Below are 27466 nucleotides of genomic sequence, written 5' to 3' on the forward strand. Positions count from 1 at the left end.
ATCTAAATTACCTACTTGCATGAAATAAACAAAACAAAACAAACAAAACAAACAAAACAAACAAACAAGAAAATAGGGCTGGATTAACTTCACTGAGGTTTTGTAAACCTTTCAAACTATTTTGGGGATTTGCAAAGCTAGTTTCATTTCATTAACATTTTCTTCCTATTAGTTTAATCCATGTTTTTTACTTTCAAGAATATATTTAATTCATAGAAACAAGCATTTTCCAGTTAGCAGGAATCTTATGCTAATTATTAGGAGCAAACACCATCCCATGCCAATAACTAGGCTAACAAAAGTGGATGACCAATATAAAGAAGATACGCTTTAAACTATTTCGAATAATTTTTTCTTCCCCTCTATTCCTATCATTTTCACTGTATCCAATTTTCCCTATGTTCATCTGTTTTTAATAGGATATTTCTTCTCTGCCCCTCTTTTTAGTCTCCCCAATGCAACCATAAACTTAACACCTTTGCTTAATTTCAGACTCAATTGAAAGTAAATTCATCCATCTGTGGTTTTGTTCCTGTTTTTTTAAACACACCTTCCATTGTGTTTGTGAGTATACTGGCTATACTCATTGCTCTGTGCCTTATAGTTGGATCTTCCAGTAAATCCATTGATATTTTATAAGAACTTGACCTCCTCTTCTTTATTTCTATTTCTGAAGTGGTGCTCTGTAAATTAGATATAGATTAATTAAATTAAATTCAGAAATATTGTAAGCAGACACCAAACATTTCTATAATGAATCTGAGCTCCAAGGAACTCATGCTACATGCACCTTCATATTTATGCAATGTATTATGTCAGACTTTTATTTGTAATATTAACCTACCATATTCAAAAAGTATTGTTTAGTTATTTCCAAAGTGTATTTCTGGACACTACTATTACTGATAACTTATACAGTACTTCACATTTTTAAAGTGCTACCCAAACATTAACTTATTAATTCTGAAATCAGTATTATTAACCCCATCTTGCAGATGGGAAAACTGTAAAAGAAATAAGTTAAGCAACATGGCCAAGCTAACACAGCAAGTCAATGGCAGAGCTGGAATCAGAAGTCTGGAGGTTTCTGGCTCCCAGTTCCAGGCTTAGTGCACTAGATTAAACTGTCTCATTTTACCCTCTATTTCCCGACTGGATCAAAATGCAAGATACACATGGAAACTAAAATCTCATGTAAGTTAACTTTATGTAATAATTATTTTCCTCTCAACTGAAATTGGTAAAGTTTTTCTGTCAGTTTATTATTGCACTCATGACTAGGGCTTCGTGTCTGTTACAGAGGTTGTGGAAGCCATAGGTTCCGTGACTTTCCGCAACTTCTACAGCGACTGGTGCAGCTGACCCCAGGGCTGCCCAAGCAGCTGGCCCTGGGGACTGCCATACAGTCCACTGGAGTGACTCTACAGTCAGCCACAATGGTACTGTTGCACCGGCCAGTGCCCAGGGGCAGCCAGAGCAGCTGCTGCTTGGTGGCCCCTGGCAGCTGGTGCTGCTGGTCCCCCTACCCCAAGTAACGCCCCTCCCCTCCAGCTAAGATTTAGTCAGGGGTATACAGTGCAAGCCATTGACAGGTCACGGGCCGTGGATTTTTGTTTATTGTCCATGATTTTTATTAAAAATACTGTGACAGACCCAGACCAGTGGGGTACAGGAGTCTGGTAGAAGGCAAACATACTGGTCACTGGATGAATAGTTTTCTGTTCCCTGAGTGACCAGAGCAGGGGCTGCCCTAGAGCAATCAGGAACCTGCTAGAATCAATTAAGCCAGGCAAGCTAATTAAGACACCTAGTGGCCAATTAAGAACTTACTAGAATCAGTTATGGCAGGCAGGCTAATCAGGATACCTGGTTTAAAAAGGACCTCCCATCAGTTAGTGGGGGGTGGGCACACAAGGAGGAGGGAGTGAGAAGGTGTGCTGCTGGAGGACTGAAGAGTACAAGTGTGATCAGGCTTCAGGAGGAAGATCCTGCATTAAGGATAAAGAAGGTGCTGGAGAAAGGCCATGGGGAAGTAGCCCAGGGAGTTGTAGCTGTCATGCAACTGATACAGGGGACATTGTAGACAGCTGCTATCCACAGGGCCATGGGCTGGAACCCAGTGTAGAGGGTGGGCCTGGGTCCCCCCCAACTCCTGATCGGACACAGGAGGAGTTGACCTGGTCTGTGAGAAACACCAGAAGGGAAGGTCTAATTTGGAAATGGATCTGGCCTCTCCCTGACCCAATAGGTGGGACACAGAGACTGTGGGGATTGTTCACCATTTCCCCCATGCTGGCCGGTGATAAGGTTAGCTGAGTGAACGGCAGGTTTGAGCCTCTATCAGAAGCAGCCAAATTGAGGGCTGCCGTGAACCTCTGAGGTGAGCAATTCCAGCAAAAAGCGCAGGACCCACCAAGGCAGAGGAGGAACTTTGTCATAATACCCATGACTAAAATGTAGCCTTACTCATGACTGACTCTTCTTATGAGATATTCACTGTAAAGGGTATCTACTTTTTATCAACTCAAATTCAATTACCAATAAAAGTCTGACTGAACTGAGCCCAAGCATGCCAATTTATTTTTAAGTAAGGAAGGGTAAAGAGGATGAATCTTGAAATTAACACACTGAAGATATACCTGTACTTGCAGTCACGCCCTGCATATACATATAAAGAGACATTGTGTGTGTGTGCAAGCGTGTTTGAAAATTGCTACACTAAAATAAATAAATGTTTTTAAGAAAATAAAATGATAACACATGGAGTGCATGATAAGGCTCACATTAAAATTGATATAATTGTCTAATGGTCTGATTTTCTGAATGAGTAAGAGTTCCAGAAAAAAATATTTCATTCCAAGGTCATGTCACATTCACAAAAAGTCTGGATATAGGCACCGATTCCGTGGGTGCTCTGGGGCTGGAGCAACCATGGGGAAAAATTAGTGGGTGCTCAGCACCCACTGGGCAGCCACGCTCCCCTCACCCACAGCCCCACCTCCTCCTCCTCCCCCCGAGCACACCACGTCCCCGCTCCTCCGCCTACCTCCCAGCCGCTGCCAAACAGCTGTTTGTCAGCATTAACATGCTCCAGGAGGGAGGGGGGAGGAGCAGGAATGTGGCACGCTCAGGGGAGAAGGCGGGGAAGAGGCAGGGCAGAGATTTGGGGAAGGAGTTGGAATAGGGGCAGGGAGGAGGCGGAGTTGGGACGGGGACTTTGGGGAAGGGGTTGGAATGGGGACAGGGCAGGGGGTGAGAAGAGGCGGGGCAGGGTCTCATGGAAGGGGTGGAATGAGGGCGGGGCAGGGGAGGGGTCGAGTACCCAGGGAAAAGCAGGGAAGTCAGTGCCTATGTCTGTGGATACAAGGAGCAGTTTATTGTTCTGTATTGTTTGAAATGATAGCTGACAGGGTGGACAGATTTTCCCAATTTTACCTGCTATAGCATGCCGCATATGTGCTTTCAAAAGATATGCACAGATTCTGGCATTTGGGATGGGCCGTTGCAGGTTGGATTTCATGGTTACGGTCTTCTAACTAATTATGATCCTGTCCCTCCACCTCACACATGCACAGTCCACACCCCTCCCTCCTATGGGCTCTGATGGCCTAAAAGCTCTCCTCCCTGGTTTCAGGATCCTGTCAGAGGATCCTGGTGCTATGGGATTCTGCTGAACTTTGGTGCTGTTGCTACCTGTAAAGATTTCCTTTGACTAGAGAAATCCCAGGATGAGGGTCTCCAGAACACATTACACACTAGATCCCTTTGTTCATCCTTCCCTCCCCATTAAAATCTGGAATGCTTCTAGGTAGCGTAACCTTAGCGCGAAAAATTTAATCAGAGCATTTCTGAGACCATGTGCACACACATTTGTACACAGACATGGGAAGAGAGAGGAAAATCACGGTCTAGTAAGAAGCTTGTCAGGAAACAGAGACAGAGGGAGTTTGAGAGTGAAGGAAATAATTGGACGTAATGAGAAAAAGGGAAGGAGGGGATACATTAAATGTTTAGGAAGCCAAATGTCTGAATTTTGGGTCCTGAAACTGAACTACAAATAGCCCATTATGCATGCTATTCGGTATTCAGTTCTGTACACATCCTTACTGCATACGTAGACACTAAATGTTCAGTAAATTTGGTATTTCAGCCTATTAGTTCAGAGTGTGTTTGCAAGTACATGTAGTAAGTTCCGGATTAATATAGAAAATCATTTTAGACCTATTTTATTATACTAAAAGTTATTGTGGGATGCGGTAACATTCACAATTTGGCCAACCAGGGATTTCATTCTGTAGAAACACAGGCTGATGCAGTAACAAAAGGCCATCATGCCTGAACTATTTAAAACTTCCTTACATTGTCATCAGTAGTTGGTTTATCTATTATCACCTCTGGCAGAAGCTGTCCAGTAGGCGACAAGAGTGATGTTTGTCCACCAACCAAGGAAACCACTCCATTGCAGTCCACAGTACTATGCATCTTCCCGTTCACTGGAAGCCTCCTTGATGACGCACTGCCCTGACTAATGTTACTATTGTGCCGTTCATGTCTGAGTGGCACAAAAAGAGAACCTCTTCTGCTATCATCTTCAAAAGTGCTATGTTCATCATCAGCAAAGTCATTTTCTGATCCTACATCCTTTACTCGACCTCTAAAGCTGAAAAGACTCGTTCTGCTGTTGCGCCTTGGGGAAAACAGGGAGTCACGAATGCTCAGCAAAGACTGTAGGAAAACATAATTAAACTTATTATTTGAAAATTTTAAATATATAAAAACACATTTCAAGGTAAAACCAGTTAACATGCCCTAAAAAGTCTTTTCAAACCAGATTTAAAAAAACAAACACATTTCTGGGATTGAAATAAAACAGAGAAAGAGTACAGACATAACCACCAGAGATCACTGTTCATCTGAGTTGCTAAATTTAAACCAAAAAGTAATTATTTGAAAAAATCTGCATTAGGCTATGTTACCTTTCACACTATTCTGAGTATCTCGTAAACTTTCTGGAAATTCTAGAGACCTATTTGTATTATGCATCCAGGAGGTGAATGCATGGCTGGGCAGATGGTGTCACCAAGAGGGCTTCCACTTCCTTGACCACGGGGTGATGATGTTCTGGGAAGAACTGCTGAGTGGAGATGGGGTCCACCTATTGAGGAAGGGGAAGAGTATCTCTAGATACAGACTGGCTAACATAGCGAGGGAGGGTTTTAAACTACGTTCATCAGGGGATGAAGACAAAAGCTAACAGGTAAGTCTAAGACATGGAGCCCTAGGAGGGTCAGAATCTGGGGGGAGTATGGACCGTTATAGCAGAGACAAGGGAGAGACAAGAGGGAACACAGAGGGGAAATCAAATCAGTATCTTAGATATCTGTATATAATGCAAGAAGTATGGGGAATAAACAGGAAGAACTAGAAATACTGATGAATAAACACAACTATGACATCACAGAGACTTGGTGGGATAATACACATGATTGGATCATTGGTATTGAAAGGCACAACTTGATCAGGAAGGGCACGCAGGGAAAAAAGAAGAAGTGTTGCTTTGTATTTCAAGATGTATACACTTGAACTGAGGTTGAGACAGAAATGTTGAAAGTCTCTGGGTAAGGATAAAGGGGGTAAAAAACAAGGGTGATGTCATGGTAGGGGTCCACTGTAGATCACCTAACCAGGAAAAGAAGTGAATGAGGCTTTTTTAAACAACTAACAAAATCATCCAAAGAACAGAACTAGGTGGTGATGGGGAACTTCAACTACCCAAACATCTGTTGGAAAATAATACAGCAAGACACAGATTATCCAGCAAGTTGGCGACAATTTTTTATTTCAGAATGTGGAGAAAGCTACTAGGGGACAGGCTGTTCTAGATTTGATTTTGACAAATAGAGAGGAACTAGTTGAGAATTTGAAAGTGGAAGGCAGCTTGGGTGAAAGTCATCATGAAATGGTAGAGTTCATGATTCTAAGGAATGGTAGGAGGGAAAACTGCAAAATAAAGATAATGGATTTCAAGAAGGCAGACTTTAGCAAATTCAGGGAGTTGGTAAGTAAGTTCCCATAGGAAGCAAGTCTAAGAGGAAAAACAGTTTGAGAGAATTGGCAGTTTTTCAAAGTGACATTATTAAAGACACAAGAGCAAACTATCCGATTGTGTAGGAAATATAGGAAGTATGGCAAGACACCATCCTGGTTTAACCAGGAGATCTTCAAGGATCTGAAACTCAAAAAAGGAGTCCTACAAAGAGTGGAAACTAGGTCATTACAAATGATGACTATAAACAACACAATCATGTAGGGACAAAATTAGAAAGACCAAAACACAAAATGAGATTTAACTGGCTAGAGACATGAAGGGTAATAGGAAAACATTCTACAAATACATTAGAAGCAAAAGGAAGACCAAAGATAGGGTAGGCCCATTACTTAATGAGAGGGGAAAGACAGTAACAGAAAACGTGGAAATGGCAGAAATGCTAAATGACTTTTTTGATAATGAAACAAATAAGCAATCAATTTGCCAACACTGAAAAGATAATAAGGTGATAAGTAACAGTCAACATGGATTTGCCAAGAACAAATGGTGCCAAACCAATCTAATAGCTTTCTCTGACAGAGTAACAAGCCTTGTGGATGGTGGGGGAAGTGGTAGATGTGGTATATCTTGACTTTAGTAAGGTTTTTGATACTGTCTTGCAAGACCTTCTCATAAACAAACTGGGGAAATACAGCCTAAATGGAGCTACTATAATGTGGATGCATAACTGCTTGGAAAATCATTCCCAGAGAGTAATCATCGGTGGTTCATAGTCAATCTGGAAGGGCATATCAAATATGGTCTCGCAGGGATTGGTCCTGAGTCTGGTTCTGTTCAATATTTTCATGAATGATTTAGATAATGGCATAGAGAGTACACTTACAAAGTTTGCGGATGATATCAAGCTCGGAGGGATTGCAAGTGCTTTGGAGGATAGGATTAAAGTTCAAAATGATCTGGACAAACTGGATAAATGGTCTGAAGTAAACAGGATGAAATTCAAAAAGGATAAATGCAAAGTACTCTACTTAGGAAGAAACAATCAATTGCACACATACAAAATGGGAAATGACTGCCTAGGAAGGAGTACTGCAGAAAGGGATCTGGGGGTTATAGTGGATCACAAGCTAAATATGACTCAACAGTGTAACACTTGCAAAAAACTGAACATCGTTCTGGGATATATTACAAGGAGTGTTGTAAATAAGATACACAAAGTGATTCTTCCACTTTACTCCACACTGATAAGGCCTCAGCTGGAATAGTGCGTCCAGTTCTGGGTGCCACATTTCAGGAAAGATGTAGACAAATTGGAGAAAGTCCAGAGAAGAGCAAGAAAAATGATAGAAAACATGACTTACGAGGAAAGATTAAAAAAATAGGTTTGTTTAGTCTGGAGAAAAGAAAACTGAGTGGGGGACATGATAATTGTTTTCAAGTACATAAAAGATTGTTAGCTGAAATAGCTGTTGATTCTGTGGAAATGAAATGATGCATTCAGCATTACAGTAAAGTGGTAATTGAATGTTGAAAAAAAGAGAAAACAAATCACCTTTCTAGGTATAATGCAGAGAATTACTTCAATATGAAAAATGCATACATTTCCATCATTTCGTGAACCTTTAGAATATTCTAAATGTGTGTGTAATGAATATGGACTCATTAAAATACAAACAAAAGAAGAATTGACAATGGTTATTGACTACTAGCATTAAATACTACTACAGCATCCTAGACCACAAGGACACTAGGCCAGCAAAATGAACAATTCCTGGACTACCTTTTAAGGTATATGAAAGCACAGGTTAGGAGATTTTAGCTGTGAGTAAATGTAGATTTAAGTGGAAAGTAGTGCATGTGTTTATATTATCATAACATCAAGATATTGAACAGCTGTTTTATTAATATTATTTTGGGGAATGTTTTCAGGGTTTATTTAAGTAACACAAAAGCTTTCCCTTAATTATCCCCCTCTTTTACAATCATGCAGTTTAGTCAGAATGCTGTGCCTTATATATTACTACAACCTCCAGGTCAAACAGATCACTGTGCTAAAAAATTACAATTGCATTAGTTATAACAGTACCTGGTGGGGGGAAGTGAAATGTTTTTCATATGTCAGTCTATTCCCTTCCAAAGAGAAACGGAAACCTTTTCTTCTGATATTGCCTTCTGAATCAGATTTGGGAAGCTTTTCATCATCCAACTTGTCCTCTCCTCCAGAAAGCTCTCTCTGTCTTCTTTTCTTCCTTCTATTTCTCCTTTCTTTAGCACTCTTTGAGCTCAACTTCGATGCTTCTGAAGAACTCTCCGAGAGCCCACAAATCCTATCTTCACCACCAAAATCTCTTAACTCAGCAGCCGCTTCTGCTATTGCCTGGTATACCAAAAGGTTGACTACTTATTAAAACACTAAAATATCAAATATGCATTTAACTACCATATCCTTTACTACTTACTATACAAAGTACAGTCCATCCTTGTTTTCCCAAATTTACTCCAAGTGGCTTTTATGTATATGGCCAAATCCTACTAATTTCTGCAAAAATATCACTTGAAATAATTAGTAAATGCAAAGTAAGTGAGGAGAACAGGATAAAGCCCATAATGTATTATGGAAGCACTGATCACAACTTTATAGCTAAGGTTGAGTTCTGTTTTGCACTTAAAGCATTGACTCAATCTCTTTGATAAATACAGCATCTCTGCCTCACATCAACATTTGCATACTGGATTTAAAGAGTATTTTCTGAAAATTGGTTAACATTAATTCAAACTTGTGTCCTTTAAGAAATTTAGTATCTGTCTTGGTATTTTCTTTGTCCTGAATGACGTTAACAATGGGAAAAATACAGAAATTCAAGCTCTCCATACAGTTAAAATTAATCAAAACCTTATGCATAGACTATATTTGAAGAAATCAGCTTGTAATTAAGCTACATTTGCAGCTTTGTATCTAGTTGTATATAGCATTGTATGTAAATTTTTATGATTATAAATAACACAGACATGTTCATGTAACTCTTAGGTGGGCACTTTGAGATATCAGAGGAAACTTTGCGGATACAGACTAACAAGGCTACTACTCTGAAACCTGTCAACTAATCACCATCATTCCTCTACAGCTAATTTTGATTAAATCAATTCTATCTGTTACAATGAATCAAGAAGTAAAAGGAAGACTGCATACATGTCAAGAATTCTCACTGGTTGATTAAGTAGTCCCACTGTCTCTGTTCTTTAAAGTTTCTGTAGCTGCATACTAGCTTGAGTCCCCAGGACACTGCTTTCTTATCTCCACTATCCATTCAGGCAACACTGCTGGAGGAACTGAGGCTGGGGGAGGAGGGGAAGACATAAAACTGCTGGAAAAGCAGTCAGCATGGTGGATGAGGGCACTGAAACCAATGCAATTTTGCATATAGGCCATACAGTGGTGGGGAGAAGGGGGAAGAAACCTCCCACTCTCTGGGAAAGCAGTGGTTGGGCTGGACTGGGGGATGGAAAGTGGATAGGAGGCTACAAGCCATTCCCTGTTTCAAGCAAGGGAGGCAGAAGGGGAAGAAGCTGGTAAGCAGTCTCTGCATGGCTCCAGGGGGACACAAAGGGGAAAGGAAGGGGTGCACAAAAGGGAAGGCTTAATTCTCCTTTTCCTCTGGCACCAGTGGAGTGGGATAGCAATAGGAGAACAGATTCACAAAGGGAGGTAGAGTTCATTAGAGGGAGTATAGGTACAACAAGGAAAAGGGGGAGGGGAACAGGTCACGCAGATCCAGGACATCCTGCTCAGGTGATTTCAGGGGTAATGGTAGACGCACAGGGCAGTGGATCGCCATCCACTAACCCAGACAAATGCTGTTCACGGAGCAGGAAGGCCAGTTGGCAATGTGGCCCATTAAAGAGGAACAGATGCTGCGGTACATGCTGTCATTGGCAACCCATCACTTCAAAATTTCGAATCGCCTTTCGGCCATTACATTTGTCAGCAGGCTAAATGGCTACCCAGATCCTTGCGGGGATTTCTTAGTACAAAGGTTTTTGGCGGGATGGTCACGTAGTGGTGGTCCCAAGGAGGATTCCCATCATCCCATCAGGGTTTCCATGCTCAGGGACCTCCTTCACATGCTCGGTGTCACATGTCAGAGTGCACAGGAGGTGTCCCTATTCAGGGCAGCATTCTTGACAGCATTTTTTGGTGCTTTCAGGATCACTGATCTGGTGCCTGGGTCCATCAGGGTTTCTACGGGAAAGGCTTTGGAATTTCATGACATAAGCTGGCACAAGCATGCAGTGATATTACACTTGCGAAGGTCAAAGACTGATCAAGTTGGCCAGGGTACATTTGTTACCCTATGGGAGGGTGGCGAGCCTGGGGTCTGCCGTTCGGGCATTGAGGGCCTATATGGCAATATGGTGGAAGGGAGAAGGCTCCCCTTTTTGTACATGGAGAAGGGAGTCCCCTCATGGCATATCTATTGATTACCATGTTGAGATGGGGGCTAATGAGGTTGGGGCTGCCAGCCCATGAATTTGGTTCAGACTCATTCAGAATAGGGGCGGCTATGGCAGCAGCACAGATAGGTATGGAAGCAGAGGCTATTCAGGCAATCGGGCACTGGCAGTCTAATGCATACTGATCGTATGTAAGATCGCAGGTGGAAAATCAACATTAATCGGTTGTGTTCTCATTTCAGATACGGGACAGCCGGCTATACACATGAGGGTGTGGATCTGTGGGCACAGTATTGTGTTTTGGGTGCATAGGCACGCATCCAGGTTCCCCGAGGGCTCCCAGTTGGAGTTCAGTGGCGAAGCATTACTCAGTTGCAGGGACGACTCCAGGCACCAGTGCAGGAAGCGCGTGCCTGGGGCGGCAAGCCGCGGAGGGCGGCGTGCCGGTCGCAGTGAGGGTGGCAGTCAGGCAGCCATCGGCGGCATGCCTGCGGGAGGTCCGCCGGTCCCGCGATTTCGGCGGCGGGTACACCACCGCGGGACTGGCAGATCACCCGCAGAAACGCCGCCGAATCCATGTGACCGCAGACCGCCCACAGGCATGCCGCCGCAGGCCGCCTGACTGCCGTGCTTGGGGCGGCAAAAAACATAGAGCCGCCCCTGCTCAGCTGGCACACAGAGGGGCATGTTATGGGATCAACTGATACCGCTGTTGTATGCTGTGTGGGCGTGTCAGCAGCCTCCGGATATATGGGTGATACACCTGGGAGAAAATGATCTGGCAACACTTAACGGGGTGGAGTTAATGCTTCTAATTAGGAGGGACCTGATGCAGATCCTGGCAATTTTTCCGGGCATTAACATTGTCTGGTCGGATATGCTTCAGCACAGGGTCTGACGGGGAGCCATGAACCCCGCCAGGGTGGACAAAACCAGGAAGTATGTGAATAGGAAAGTGGCCAAATTCTTGTTGCCTTTGGTGGGGTTGGGGAGGGGGACACAGTAATTTCACATTCTGACATATTCTATGGGGCACTGGAGTTATTTCAGGAGGATGGGCTGCACCTGTCAGACTCAGGTGCTGCCATATTTTTGGCTGATATAAAAGAGGGAATTGGGAGATGTCTGGGAACCCGGCTGGGTGTGGGGAGGAGGCAGCGAAGCTAATGGCTGGCGCCTCCTTGTGGTGGATGTTCAGTGCAGGTACTCCATAAATTAAGGCACAAAAGAATGGATAAATGGCTTGGAAAAGGAATTAAGGAGAGGTGTTTGGTAATTGAGCAAGCTGGGGCAGTTGGGGACTCCTCTGACTGGTACAGCAGGGAGCCAACCCCCCATCATTATAGTCCACCTTAACCCTTCCTACGAGCGGAGGTGGTCGGTAAGGTCCCGGCAAGGGAATTGCTGGAGGGGCCTGGATGAAAAGGGGGGGAAGCTGGTGGAAGCCCCCCCCCCTCAGAATTGGAGGGTCCCGGCAGTGGATCTGCTGGAGGGACATAAATGGAACGGTGTGGGGAAGAGGCTGGAAAAAGCACTCACCGCCCCCGCGTGAATTGTGGAGGTTTTCCCCTGCTCTGCACATTTTATCTGCCAGGTTAGTCCCAGACATCTAATAATATAGTTGTGGCCTGATTAAATCCTAGGGTGAACAGACAGCAAATATGAAAAATTGGGATGGGGGGGGGGGGTAATCGGAGCCTATATAAGCAAAAGACCCAAAAATCGGGACTGTCCCTATAAAATCAGGACATCTGGTCACTCTATTAAACTCATATCTAATGTCTCCTGTCATTCTTTCGGCATAGCCAGACAATCACCAGTACACTTCAAATGCAAAGCAACTGTTAAACCAATTTAACTGGCTGGCGCATTCTGGCTTCTTTTTACTGCTCTGGTGGATGTCCTTGAAACGTTTTAAAAAATGATTTAGGCTTGATATTACATATATTTAATTCACTGGACATATAGGATGGTATAAATCTTTTAAGTTTCTTGTTTAATATGTTCATCTATGACATTTTAGATTACTTTTAAATATTAAATTCCTGGACAAAAAAACACTTTAAAGTGGAACTAAGGCTGAGAATAAATATCAGTAATTTAAAGGCAAAAAACATTACAGTGATGTTGTAATTATCCCCAAATGAAGTATTATAAACTCAGGAAATCCAGAATTAAGGTTACTGTAAAAAGAAATTCAAACACAGCAAGATAAGAAATGTACACTTAAGGCACCCAAACAACCCCAACTCATTTTTTGCTCATTTTGAATCTTCATTAACACTTGAGGTTAGAAATTTCTTGAATGACAGACCCATTTTTAGGTGTACCTCACCGGTACTATCACAACAAATCTGACATAGGTAAAAAAAGTGGAAGCTTTGTTGTTTTCCTAGTTTCCACTAAATTATATACTATCTTTCACTAATTTGTGTGTGCAATGTTATATTTTTAGGTAAAAGAATAAAAATGTTCAGATACAGCTACCTGAGCTTCTTCTTGTTGCTTTCTCAGCTGTTCAAGCATCTGCTGAAATTCTGCCTCCTTCTGCTTTGCTTCTTCTAGGGTTGCTTGATTCTGTTCTTCATAGGCCATGGCGACCACAGCCAGGATTAAGTTAATCAGATAGAAAGAGCCCAGGAAAATCACCAGAACGAAAAATATCATGTATGTTTTGCCAGCAGCACGTAGAGTCTGTGAGGAAAATGATACAACTGATTAATTTGAGAATTATACAGAATTTAAGAATTAGGAAAATGGTTATGTGTCTATATCAAAGACAGTTGTTCATATTGAATACAACAAAATTTATTTTATAAACCAAAATGAAAACAAATGCAAAATGTGAGTGTGTGTATGAGAGAAAGGTGGTGTGATTTAGGAATCCTGTTTTACTTATGGGGGTGAGATGAGATTTTAAGAATCATCTCAAAGAGGAGACGATTCAAAGTAAATAATTAAAAAGAAATTTGTGTGGGGGATTTTTAGGCACTGAAAAACTACTAGTTGTATCTTCCCCTTTGACTGGCCAGAATACCTAAAAGTAGCACCATCAGTAATATCAACTAAACAATAGATCCTAGCTTATTGTAAGAATAAAGCCATGAATTCATGGCTATCAAAATAGGACTCAAGGTATTTAAGACAGGACTACCACCTTCTGAAATTATAACAAGTATTCACTGCTTAAGCACAGTATTGCAGTTCTGAAGGTAACAAATAACAATGTTGTGTCAAATGAAACATGATACAGTCATGAAAATGGGTTCTGAAAACTTCTGTGTAGATTTATACAAAGCATGACAAATCCTGTAGCATGTGTTTCACAATTCTGTATGATCCTGCAAGTTTGGGATAAAGGTCCCACACCTTTGAAAATCCTATTAGTCTACAATGTTCCCCAATAACATTTTATGATTGGGCATCTTAATTTTTAATACACCATTATGTAATAAGAAATGTAAAGACCATTCTTTCTGTCATAATTGATTTTAGACAATTAACATATCAAAACATAGTTTTCACTACATTCTCACCAGTTGATAAAGGTTTTCCCAGTAATCCTGAGTCATCAGTCGAAACAGTGACAAGAATGCCCAGCTGAACGTGTCAAAACTCGTGTAGCCATAGTTGGGGTTTCTACCAGCTTTTATACATGTATATCCTTCTGGACATTGACTTAAAAAAAATTAATTTAAATTAATTTGGTTTTTTTAACAATGGTAAAAAGTAAAAATTGTCCTTCAATTGAATAACTTTCACTAATGAATAGGAGACTCATTGTGGATTACTAAATTCTACAAGTTATCAAATGGGAAAGAGATTAAAGATATTGCATGACAAACTGTACCATATACCCCCCTCACACACATACACACTCCCTCCCTCTATTTGATCTGTCCAGGGTCTGCTCTTATCTGCTCAGCCTCTGGCTGCCACAAACTTCTCCTCCAAAGCACTGCTCAGAGTCATCTGCCCCCAGCTGCAACCACAGGGGCTTCACCCAGGTGATGCATACTTCTCCCAGAAGCTCTGTGTTATCTCTACCAGGACACTAAATATACAGCTTTATTGGAGGTAACTTTCCCCTTTAGCCCAGGAGTTCCATAAAAGATGCTACTGCTTCCCCAGAGAGGACTACAGTACTATTTGGTCCCACTATACATATTTACTGCTGAAATTTGTCTGGAAGAGGAGCTGGACCATCAGATTTCTTGGTAATTTGTTGATCAGTGAAGCTGGAATTAGTGAATTTCAGAATTGGAAAAAAAAAAAGGTCTTACCTGTGGATTTTCTTTCTAGAACCTTGCATGTCAGTTTTCACAGTGGGTGGTTCCCCATCTCACAGCCCAAATGTCTGCTATTACCCTGTAGGAAGAACTCTCTAGATTGTTAGCTTACAAACCTGAAAGATACTATGTAAAATTTTAAATGTACCATTCAATTCAAATCTTTTGCTGCAGAGCCTTGGCACAAAATTTAAAGATTTTTTTCAAGGAATACAGTCTTCCTTTCAAATTGTTTAACAAGGGAGCAATAACCAGAAAAAAATCTGGACAAGTGAGGGTCAGACCAGAAGACATGGAAGGTTCTAGAAAGAAAATTCATAGATAGCACAGAATTTTTACTTCTCTGTCCCCTCCATATCAGTCTTCCCCTTGGAATATGGAAAACAGTAAATTATCCCTAAGGAGGAAGTAGGATTTAATTTAACCATATAGAAAATTGAAAACTGACAAAGATTACAGGGGTACCATGTTCTGTAACATCTTTCTACCAAACACTGCATCTGCAGTGAATCTACAGTATTGGGGTATTAAACACACGGTCTGTGGTCCAAATCCAGACCAAATGGTGTAGTTATAACATGGCCAGCATGACAATCAGAATGTGCAGAGACTCAGGTTTAATTTAAAACTAGAAATATGTTTCTACTCGTCATGGCTACAGAAATAATCTTCCAACAGAAACAGAGTGTAAACTGATATAATGAAGTATGCCTGAATCTGCAGAGAGAAACAGCCAGAAACAATGAGACTGAGGGGGTTAACTCCGCTGTCCCGTATTAATCGGATTGAAGCATCTGCTGTATAGCCCAATGACATAACTCTTCCATTTTTGATTTTCCAACTGGACCTGGATGAAAATAGTTTAATCACAACTTGACTTGTGATGTTCTGAAAGGGAGGCTGGTCCAGATGACATTCCCTTAGGCCTAATGCATTATCCTGAGGCAGTAGACTGACTTTACTTTTTCTTTTACACACAGAAGCTTGAGGAATAGAATGAGAGCTTCTGCCCAGACCATAACCAGATCTACCTTTCCTGAGTTTTTCTGCCTTCCTAGTAGTTTACACACACCATGTTTATAAAGAATCCTCCATTGGAGGAGGAAGAGTGACAGTGATGGATCACAGCATTAGACAGGTTATACTCTATGGGGAAATCCTGGCTCTACTGAAGTCAATATGGAGTTTTGCCACTGACTTCAATGCAGCCAGGATTTCAACTCATGTCTCCTTCTTCAAATCACATCCCTTGAGTCACATAGGAGCCCTGAAGTATCTCCCTTTACATGGACTCTGGAATCCTTGCAAACAACCAGCTTCTCTGGACCCAAAATCAGATAGCTGTTGCTGAATAATACAGATGAATTTGCAAAGAGAGGTTAGTACAGCTCTGGATCAAGATCTTTTATGTACTGATTTACTGAAGTGGGAGGCTGGAAGTGACTAGAACAATCCAAAGATGCTGAAGTTTTGTAAGGGCTCTGACTGGTTCTTTTCTATTCACTCAAATACCTGTTCCCAAAGGCATGTAGGCTGTATGTTGCACTGGGCCGTGAAGGGGACCTGATAAGAAATGTACTATATTTGAATGGAGGGATGACATGATCTCTATGAATACTTATAAAAGTCTGATAAAGTAGTGCTGTGCACTGAAAATGCTTCCTGTTGTAACAGAAGCTAAATTATCCCTGATGGCTTCTTAATCATATTATCTTCAGCAGACCTCCAGGAGGTGTACCTTCACTTTCTGAAGTCTTACAGGAATAATGCTGTAGAATGGATTTCAGTATTTCCATCTGGAATAATTCCTTTGTGGATTTATTGAGAGACCAGACATCTAGAAAAACAATCATTTCTCTTTGTATTACAAAAAATCTTGTGCACTTTCCAAAGTATCTGTCTCTCTAGGAAGAAGAACAGGAGGACTTGTGGCACCTTAGAGACTAACAAATTTATTAGAGCATAAGCTTTCGTGGACTACAGCCCACTTCTTCGGATGCATCCGAAGAAGTGGGCTGTAGTCCACGAAAGCTTATGCTCTAATAAATTTGTTAGTCTCTAAGGTGCCACAAGTCCTCCTGTTCTTCTTTTTGCGGATACAGACTAACACGGCTGCTACTCTGAAACCTGTCTCTCTAGAGTATTGCTCTAATATGTTAGGGATAAACTATTGCATCTTTCATCTTCTGAGGTTACAAAATAATTTTGTTGTTGATAGTGTTGGTTTATTTTAACTTTGGGGAAAGGATAAACTTGTCCCTGGGACAGTGAATCAATTCTACAGTGTCCTCCTCTGATAATCTCAAGTATCCATTTCTTTGAATTGGTTGACTCCCATTGAGGGCTTTATAAATTACTTTGAGAAACAAAACTGGAATTTAACCCCCACTTCCACGCTGCTAATTCTGGCCTGGTCTAGTCAGTGGAAACTTCCTTATAGCCTGCTGAACCATAAATTCATAGCAATGTAGGACAGGAAGGGACCTTGAGAGGTCACTTAGTCCAGTCCCCTGCACTGAGGCAGGACCAAGTATTATCTAGACCATCCCTGACAGTGGTTTGTCCAACTTGTTCTTAAAAACCTCCAGTGATGGATATTCCATAACCTAGATAAGTTGTTCCAATGCTTAATCACCCTTGCAGTTAGGAAGTTTCTCCTGTCTAACCTAAATCTCTCTTGCTGCAATTTACGTCCATTACTTCTTGTCCTGTCCTCAGTGGATAAGCAGAATAACTGATTGCTCTCCTCTTTATAATCTTTTACGTACTTGAAGACTGCTCGCCATTTCAGTGCAGGTCTTGCCAATGTGCTAGCTGAGTTTCCTTGGAGACTGCTCAAATGTTTCAGCATTGGTCTTGCCAGCAGGGATCATCATCTTTGTTCTGGCAGCTGTTTAGTGTATGTGAGGATGCGTAATGCGGAAACATTTCTTACCCTTTTGGTTCCCTGTGTTGTTTGTCTGCCATTTCTGAGGGGGAGCAAAGGTGCTGTCCTTCAAACCCTCCTCAGAATGCCAAAAGGACATTTTTTTGCTTTGACAGTTTTGAGGAGAAAAACCTTGAAGCCAGTGAATAGACTGGGAGACGTTTCATTACAAATCTTTAAGAAATCCTGTGAAAGCTCTGCTACAAAAGGAGGCCCAGAGGCTGCAGGTGTGCAGTTTGGAAGCTGAGAATTCTACAGAGCTCTTCTTAAGCCCAGGCTCAGAACAAAGATCTGATTTCCCTCTAGCTGCTGTGGAGATGAGGAATGCCAACTACGAAGACTGTCTAACAAGAGATGGAGACAAATATTTTAAGTCATTCATAGTACAACTGCTGTCAGCTGAAACTGAATTTTCAAGTCCAATTCAGGGCTCTAGAAAGCAAACTGATATTACAAAATATTTTTATTTTTAAATTTTTTATCTACGTAGTTCAGATGTTTTCTAATATGAAAAAATATAGGTTGATTGACAGTGCAGTTAGCTAGCTAAATGAATTATTTAGGCTGTGTTGCCAAAATGTTACATCTTTTTTATACAAAGCCACAGTATAACATACAACATTTCTTACCCTGCATCGGAGCTATTACCACAAAGCAGGGCATCGTTTTGTCCCGCTAAACTATAAAAGTGACCTATTAAAAAAAGAATTTTAAAATGTTATAATATTGAACTAAAGGAATGCTGCATTTAGTTACAGTGCTGTACGATAAACATCAGTAGCTGCAAAACCCATTTTGCTAAGAAGAAAATGGACTCACAAAATTTAGTCATTTAAACATAAGAGAATAGGCAAGATAAGAATTTAATCTAGTGCACTTTAATTAATCAGCAAGAAAATAAGAAACGTTTCTACAATTGTAAATATAATTTATTGTTAATATTCTAGTTAATATTAATTTCTCATTCATTTCCAACTACCAAAAGGCATGTATGATAGAAGGGTACACAAATATACTCACATATACAACATACTTGTGTGTTGACTGATTCTAGTACACTATGTTTCATAAAATCTTCATACAACATGTCTAGTCAGTCTTTGCTCAGAAGTTAGACAACGCAAAGGCCTTTTCCTTAAAGGAAAGGTCTCTGCAAATGAATACTATAGTCACTAGCAGTGCAAGAGAGCTACTTTAAAGGGGCTTATTGGATAGACAAGTCCAAAGGGGGCTTATATCAAAGAGATAGTACAGTTATAATTCAAGTTACCACACATTCTGAAAAATATAAAAGTTTTATTTAGAAAGAATTCTTAGTTTAATGACAGATTTTCAGGGAATCTGATCTTTAAGCAATAGGAATAGATGTACCAGTATGCCTAGAAATGAACATACTTGAAATCACAATCCTTTGTGGGCTTGTCTTCACTACTGGGGAGATCAATGCTGCTGCAATCAATGCAGCGGGTGTCGATTTAGCGGGTCTAGTGAAGACCTGCTAAATCAATGGCAGAGCATTTTCTGGTCAACTCCAGTACTCCAGCTCCCAGAGAGGAGTAAGGTAAGTCAATGGGAGACTTCAACCGTAAACATTTAAACAACTTATAGCAGTTATTCTTACGTTCGTCTTCAATGTACGCCTTCCAGTCAAACACTGTGTCATTAATGAAGAATGAAGCAAATCTATTTTCAGAAGAAGATACATTTAAGGGCCACAGCAAACATTTATGCCTCAAGTTGCCCATGAACAACTGCAGCCCTATTAGTGCAAATACGCTCAGACAAAACACAGTCAGGATCATTACATCTGAGAGCTTCTTCACAGACTGAATTAGGGCTCCTACAATAGTCTTCAAGCCTGCAAACAGAAAGCGATTTTTACTGTGACCTTAAACATTTATTTTAGACATAAATTAATATGAGTTGTTCCAAAACTATTAAAGATTTCATGCATCACTCTACATAAATGGTTGCATTGTTTTTAAAATTAAAATTTTACACAAGTCTCATAATTGGTGAAAAAAAATATTAGCTGAATACTGGTTAATTTGAAAGTATGAACGGAAATTAGTGGCGTGTATTCCAAAGCACTTGTTTTCACAGAAAAACAAGTGACTGTTATTGTGCTTTACATGAATTCCACATTAAAAAAAATATTTCTAATTTAAAATTTTTTGCTGATGCCTCTTGCTCCAAACCTTTGTTAGTGTTTTTTTCAATGATACAATACATGGGTATAACAAAAGTAAAGATTTTGTTATGTTGTAAATGTTAGCTATTGTATTATAGTGTACCCTATGAAACAAGATGGTTTGGTAAAGAGAGGCATCTTAAGATAATAAATACCTCATGCAATGCCCAAGCTATTCTTTATTATTTTATTCCTTTCTCTTTATTAGTGATTCAACTTTAAAAAAAAACTGATTGAATTTTTCAATCCCAAGTATCCTTACAATAAATGGCAAATTTCACAGTAGTAAGTAAAAAATAAATAATTTGGATTCTAATGGAGGAGAGAAATTTGACATCATAAGATGCAAATTACACAGGCTGCATACTGCAATTTTCTCATGCAAGAATTTGTTAAACTTAAAGGCTGATTGTTAAAAGAAAATGTTAGAAAGGCAAGGAATCTTTAAGTGAAATTTAAAATCTGGATTCCTCTTTTGTGTGCGTATAAAAGTCTAAAGGCTGGGAAGCAAAAATACTTATGTTAAAAAACATGAGAATTCACAAGAAGAGTCACTCAATAATAGTAATTTTTAAAACAACTGTCTTTACTGCTAGTGGATCAAGTGTAATAGAAAAGCCCATAAAACCCTTAAAGTCAGCCTCAGTGTTTAACCTAGCTCTCACCTGGAATGACTGATATTGTTTTCAATGCTCGGAGAACTCTGAATGTTCTCAATGCTGAGACGTTGCCCAGGTCCACAAACTCTGTCAGATATCTGTAATAGGGGAGTTCACACAAACACAATGACAGCACACACAAAATTAAACAGTTGGAGATATCCGGGACCTAACACCTGACCTAATACCTAATAGTTAGAATAATAAAATTGTAGCACTGGGAGGGGCCTTGAGAGGTCATTTAGTCCAGTCCCCTGCACTCATGGCAGAACTAAGTATTATCTAGACCATCCCTGACACGTGTTGATCTAACCTCCTCTTAAAAATCTCCAATGACAGAGATTCAACAACCTCCCTAGGCAATTTATTAATTCCCAAGGTACTTCTTACTGGGGATTACAGAAATAGTTTTCAAAGCTCTCAATACTCTGAAAGTTCAAAGAGCTGAAACATTGTCTAGATTTACAAATTCTGTTACATGCCTGTAGGATTAAATCAAAGTTATTCAGAATTTAGACAGTGTGTAACCAACACCCATCCTGGGTGTGGTGTTCTGTCCCATCTAGTGGCCTGGAGACCACTTAGAGAGATAAAATGAGTCTGTTCTACAGCCTTAGCTAACAGCCAGTTGTCTTTTAGCTCAAACAGTAGAGGCTCATGCACTAAGCTCCAGAGGGCCGAGGTTTGATCCCGTCTGCTGACGATCGGGGTCCGTCGGCGTTACAAGAGCTTATGCTACTTACCTGGATCTTTTATCTAGACCTTTTTGGTGATCTTAAAACCAAATAATTACATTACTATATTCTCCTTTCACTGGAGTTTGCCCTACATTAATAAGCTCCAGGAACTACCAGTTAAATGTAAATTTCAAATGAAGTGGACAACCCTGATTTTATTTTTGAAAACTTAATTAATGTAGACTAGGTTGGCTACATTATGCAGTGAAGATAGAAGGATGACTTCTGTTTTATACTAACGGTGAATGTCATTTCTACTGTACATTATATAAGTGTGTAAAAGATGTAACAAGATTTGGCTACAAATCACTCTAAACACAGCAAAAACATACTTCAAAAAAGCTAACTGACATTCCACAGTCAGTTTTTTTAAATTGTTACTTTACTTACGCAAATGTAATAACAGTAAAATCAAGCCAGTTCCAGGGGTCTCGAAGAAAAGTAAAATGACCTATACAGAAGCCTCTTGCAAGAATTTTTATAAGGGATTCAAATGTATAAATTCCAGTAAAAGTGTACCTGAGGAAAAACGTCCAAACAAGAGTTAATGGCCCTAATCGATCAATAATGTGTCAGTATAATCACAAGGAGAGTCATGCAAAAATATTAATTTTTAAATGCACTGCCTTTGCTCCACTGGATCAAGTTTAGCAGACAGTTCATTAAACCTACACTACAAGAGTCCAGTGCATTCTAACATCACTTTTTTGTCCATCACCTTTATTTTTTTTAAAGTGAATTTAGAGCCCAAAGAATGTCGGGGTACAGAAAATCTGTTTAACTAAAGAACAGTTACACCATGGACATCTGCAGTATAAGTCTGCATGCATTATTCTGCCAATGAGATACAACCCTTGCTACAGGACTAAACTCCTGCATCTGCACTGCATGAGTTGGCATGGACTTGAAGCAATATATAGGCAGCACATTCAGCACTTTATGAAGAGGGCTCTTCAGTTACCTCTGTAGCCAAGCAAGGAACAGCACTTATTGTTGGATTGCAAAGACAGTTCCAGCCAAAGAAAGTTGTTCACACAATGCAGGAGGCCAAAAACATTATTATATCTATATTATATATAAACTTGCATGATAGCAAGTTTACTCAACAAGAGTTGGGGACATTACTCACAAAAGGCAAATCCTCAAGTTAGATTTCAGAGTAGCAGCCGTGTTAGTCTGTATCCGCAAAAAGAAGAACAGGAGGACTTGTGGCACCTTAGAGACTAACAAATTTATTAGAGCATAAGCTTTCGTGGACTATAGCCCACTTCAGTCCACGAAAGCTTATGCTCTAATAAATTTGTTAGTCTCTAAGGTGCCACAAGTCCTCCTGTTCTCCTCAAGTTAGAGTTATGCAGGTTGTCTCAAACTAGTGAAGATAAAATCTTTATACCTCCCTACAGAAACGTATCTTGTGTATGACTAAATATATTACAGAAAAAATATTTTAGAAATGGTAAAGAAAGTTTAAATTATTTTTGATATTGCTATTTTTCATCTATATCTGTCTGTAAATTCAACATCCTTAGTTAGCATAAGTCCACATGGACAGGGCTCAGAAGGTGAGAAAAAACAATATAAAGTAAAAGCTTTGTTATACCCAGGGCTGGCTCTGGCTTTTTTGCCGCCCCAGGCAAAAAAGCCTCCCGCGGCGGGGAGCGTGGCGGGGAGGGCGGCAAGCCCGGCTGGGGCCCCGCTCTCCCCGGCTGGCCGGAACGCCGGGACAGGGCGGTGAGCCCGGCCGCAGCCCCGCTCTCCCGGGCTGGCCGGAGCAGGGCAGCAAGCCCGCTGCGACTCCGCTCTCCCCGGGTGAGCGCCGCCCCCCTCCAGGTGCCGCTCCAAGCACATGCTTGGTAGGCTGGTGCCTGGAGCCGGCCCTGGTTATACCCCATGTTGGGGAATGGGGGGTGCTGGTAAGTCAAAAATTCTGGTTAAATAAGAGGGAGGGGTGCGGACTCTGGAAGGGAGTTTGGGTGTGGGAGGGGACTTGGGGCAGGGGATCTGGGTGGTGCTCAACTTGGGCGGCTGCTCCCTGCAAGCAGCAACAGGTCCGAAGAGGCATGGCCAGGCGGCCTCTGTGCACTGACTCTGCCCGCTGCCTCTGCCCGCAGGTGCCGTCCCCGCAGCTCTCTTTGGCCTCGGTCTCTGGCCAATGGGAGCTGTGGAGCCAGCGCTCATGGCAGAGGCAGCAACCGGAGCCCCCATGGCTGTCCCTCCACCTAGGAGCATTGACCTCAGCCAATGGGAGCTGGGTGGGAGGGCGGCATCTGCGGGCAGAGACAGCGCGCATTGCTGCCTGGTTGCGCCTCTCTGAACGTGTCAATGCTTACAGGGAGCCGCCTGAGGTGAGCACTGCCCAGATGTGACATCCCCCAAAACCCTTCCCATACCCCAACCCCCAAATTCCCTCCAGAACCAATGACCTCACCCTCTCCCGAAAGGCCGGTTTATAGAGTTTTCCAGTTTGTAAAGTGCCAGATAACACAGCTTTTCTTGTACATTTTAAAAAATGTCTAAAAATGACCTAAAATTGCTTTTATTGTTTTTTTTAAAAAGCAACAGAAACAACGTCAAGCCAATTTTCTTGCATCCAGGATTAAGAATGGGTGTTAGGTCTCAGAGATGGGCCTTCGAGCATGCCCTGAAATTGAAGAAACCTGGGCTATTTCTGACAGGGCTGAGGTGGAAGTAGGTTCCAGAACTGATGGTTCCCCAAAGCTCTCCATTAGCAGCTCCCTCTTTTATACTGAGAGGCTCCACTTCCCTTCTTGTCCACAGAGAGAGACAGTTTTTGAAAACAGGCAGATCCAAAGATGCTTAAGACTTTATAAAAAACAACACCTTAAATTCCATCCTGAAACAAACAGGCAGCCCATGCAGATCAGGCTCCAACATCATGTGCTCCTTTTAGAAACATGACTTAATAAGAAGACTGCGGCATTCTGCACTTGTTTCACTTTCCGAATTGACCTGAGGTGTAGAGCACATTAGAGTGCACTGAAGTAATTCAGCATTGAGGAACAAGGCCTGGATTATAGTAGTAAGGGTCACATCTAATAAAAGCTATCACAGTCTCCTGTCTGGATGAAGTTGAAGAAAGGCCTCCTGAGAGACTTTTGATATATGATTGTCTAATGGCAGCTGGCCATTAATATCATCCTCGGATTGTTAATGATGAACACACACTCAAGAAAAGCCTGGAAAATATGGTCCTCACCATAATTTCTGGAAACTTCCCTCAATCTAACAGCTTCATCTCTGTCTTACATGGAGTAAGCTTCAGTTAGCTAGCTCTCATCCAAGTGTCACAGATACACTGGATAAGACATTTGACAACACTAGTTGGTTGAATCAGATAGAGATCTAGGGATTGATCCAAAGCCTGCTGAAGTCAATAAGATCATGAGTAAATGCCCAACTCCAACCTCTAGAAATGATCAGGCAAGGAATGAATGGAGCCACCCAAAAAAGCAGACCCATCCACTCCCATTACAGTCTGAAAGCAAGTCAATAACACCTCATAATCAAGGACATCGAAGGCAGTTGACAGATCTAACAAAGTCATATGAATACTTGGGACCAGATTCTTGTCTAGGATCCATTCAGGATTGGAGTGGAAGAGTGAGGGAGCAAATTATAGCTCCTTTATGCTTCGGGCTGATCTGTATTGACACTAGAGACGGTGTTCTAGGTGAGAATTGATGAAGTGCACCACACTCGGTCTGGTTCCTATACTGTGGACTACAGTGGGACTAGCAGAGGTTTTTAGAAAACGGTCCTGGGAGGAGTTGCCCTTTCATGGAAGTGTCTTGGAGGAATATTTTATTTTCCCTTTGTGGAAGACTTTTAAGAGGTCAGGAATTAGATACATTGGCAAGACCCATCAGGGAAAAATGGTAAGGCATGTACTTGCCATTTGCTTGAATTCAAGTCAGTGACCCATTTTTAATTTTTATATTTAAAGAAAAGTAGGTGGTTCAAGATAGCCGAGAAAAGCATTTTAGGGAGACTAATAGTATTATTTTTCTTCTGAATAGCTATCTTCCTTCTAAGTAAAAGAGGAACATATCTCAGTAGATAAGTGGTTTATGCAAACAGTGAAGAGAACTTTGTATTGCTAAAATTATAGCAAAGTCACAGCCTTGCTTCCACCAGAGTCTGCCATGCATAATATGTGGTGATTCGAGCTAAAGAGAGCTGGGTGACAAAGCAAAGACCTAATTTTAAAAATAAATAAATAAAAATTAATTAATTAAAGGTTCAGCTCTTGATACATCATGTTACATTTTCAAAGCACTGTACAAACATTAATTAGCTAATTCTCAACATCTCTGTGAAGCAAATATATACTTTATAACATCATTTTTACTTACTCTACATTCTTTGCCCAATCTGGAGGGTTACTCAATGTCATAAATACACAGTTAGTCAGAATAGTGCACATAATAAGTATGCTGAATAATGTAGATTTTAGTCAAGGAACATATGATGACAAGTTAAATGCAAGAAACTATATCCCATGAAATGTAAGCAGTTTCCCAGGATATGGGCTGTTAATAAATGTATATGATACAAATTAAAGAATTTCATAAAAGTAACTGTCAATTAAAGTTATAAGAAAAATGTTAAAACAATGGCTGCTAATGCTAATTCTGTATTCTAGGAGTATACAGTATCTTTTTCTTCCACTGAATTTAATTGGTGATTCAATCAATGTGATTAATTTAATTCAGATTCACAGTAAGAGGAGGAATTAAGAACAGAAACATATTTAAATATTAAAACAATCCAATGTTACTAAATATTAAAAACAGACCCATTCTAAACAAACCACATGAAAAGGATATGAATGAACCAAAATCTTGATAGCTGCTTTTCTAAGAGGATGGAAAGGAGATAAAATGTACAAGGCAGGTGTGGCATTGAATCGAAAGATTGCCTTCCCTCTATTCAATACTATAAAAGTCTGGAAAAAGGAAAATATACACTTAGAAAGTATGAACAAACATTTTCAATCTCAATTAAGCAATTTTCACTGTTAGTTATGTTTATGTTGCCTGATATACAGCATTGCTGTAAACACACAGTTTGAGTCTGCTGCTGTTATTTACGTTAATCGTCCCATTTACTTTTCATGGTTTAATGGAACTACTCACACAAACAAGCATCAGGTCATAAATTTCAGCAGGAATAGTAATAATAAAAAAAAGATATTCATGGTCTCACTCTTTCTTTTAAAATAAATCTTTATTTCTACATTTACCTGATATATGATAGAGTAATCCAAACTGAGGGCAAAGTATTAGACAGACAGACTCTCTCTCTCTCTGAGAAATATAATTCAGAAGATTACAGTGTAATCAAACAGTGGCATGACTTTAACCTCTCTCTTTAAAGGTGAAATTTGAACCCAATGATATTAGTGATACGCAGGGTCCAATTGGGAATGTCCAAAGAGGAACTTTAGCTCTCAAATAATACCTGTTTTGAACACCTGAATGGCCATTTGCACAAGTCAAGCACCTTCTGATATTAGGTTCATCTTACTTAATCATTGCCGCACTTCAGAATTTTGTAGCAGAGTGTTTTATGGATTTATTGTCTTCTCGGTGGCACAATGTAACTACCATTAGGACTGTTCTATAAACATTTTTGAACTGGTAGATACTTGGGAGACAGAGTCAAACAGAGTCAGAGAGAAACTGTAGGCTACTTTGTGACTATTTTCCTTGTTCATATTTCTAAAATTCTGCCTGCTACTACTGTCAGATTGAGAAACTGATTTTTTTCTGGCTCGTGTTATTTTCTTTAAAATTGAAGTTATATTTTTTCCTTTGATCCTTTAAGTTTACTTTTGATCCAATAAGATTATTCAACTCCAGTACTTAATTGGGAGGAAGTCATTCTTTTTCTTTCACTATTTCATGTTGTTTATATCTTCTTACTTGTAGATTTCATCCTACACAGATGGTGTATGGATTTAATTATAAGCTATAACCTGTTCCTAAATTATAAATTCCCTCCTTCTCCTTAATGGGATAATGCTTTATTCCATCAATTTCTTCCTGATCATGTATTTAAAGCATCATTTTATTATTTTGTGTTATTTCTGCACAGCCACAATTTGTTTTTATAATTTTGTTTTCTTTTTTCAAACTGATTT

At 40.5% G+C, this 27466-nt stretch overlaps 1 protein-coding gene across 1 annotated transcript in view; it reads right to left on the bottom strand.

Annotated features, from left to right (window-relative positions):
• LOC101945174 (sodium channel protein type 2 subunit alpha-like) overlaps positions 1–27466 on the bottom strand; it is a 190588-nt gene that overhangs the window by 87601 nt on the left and 75521 nt on the right. Inside the window, exons 3-13 of the mRNA XM_005290394.5 lie at positions 26151–26269; positions 25677–25766; positions 21694–21822; positions 20573–20664; positions 19338–19574; positions 18346–18409; positions 14038–14179; positions 12989–13195; positions 8136–8426; positions 4360–4725; positions 551–683 (exon numbers count right to left, since the gene is read on the bottom strand). Of these exons, the coding sequence (XP_005290451.2) occupies positions 551–683; positions 4360–4725; positions 8136–8426; positions 12989–13195; positions 14038–14179; positions 18346–18409; positions 19338–19574; positions 20573–20664; positions 21694–21822; positions 25677–25766; positions 26151–26269 (1870 nt within the window). The remainder of the gene's footprint in view (positions 1–550; positions 684–4359; positions 4726–8135; positions 8427–12988; positions 13196–14037; positions 14180–18345; positions 18410–19337; positions 19575–20572; positions 20665–21693; positions 21823–25676; positions 25767–26150; positions 26270–27466) is intronic.

The sequence above is a fragment of the Chrysemys picta genome, chromosome 11 (genome assembly GCF_011386835.1).
Source record: "Chrysemys picta bellii isolate R12L10 chromosome 11, ASM1138683v2, whole genome shotgun sequence".
In the NCBI taxonomy this organism is placed as follows: Eukaryota; Metazoa; Chordata; order Testudines; family Emydidae; genus Chrysemys; species Chrysemys picta.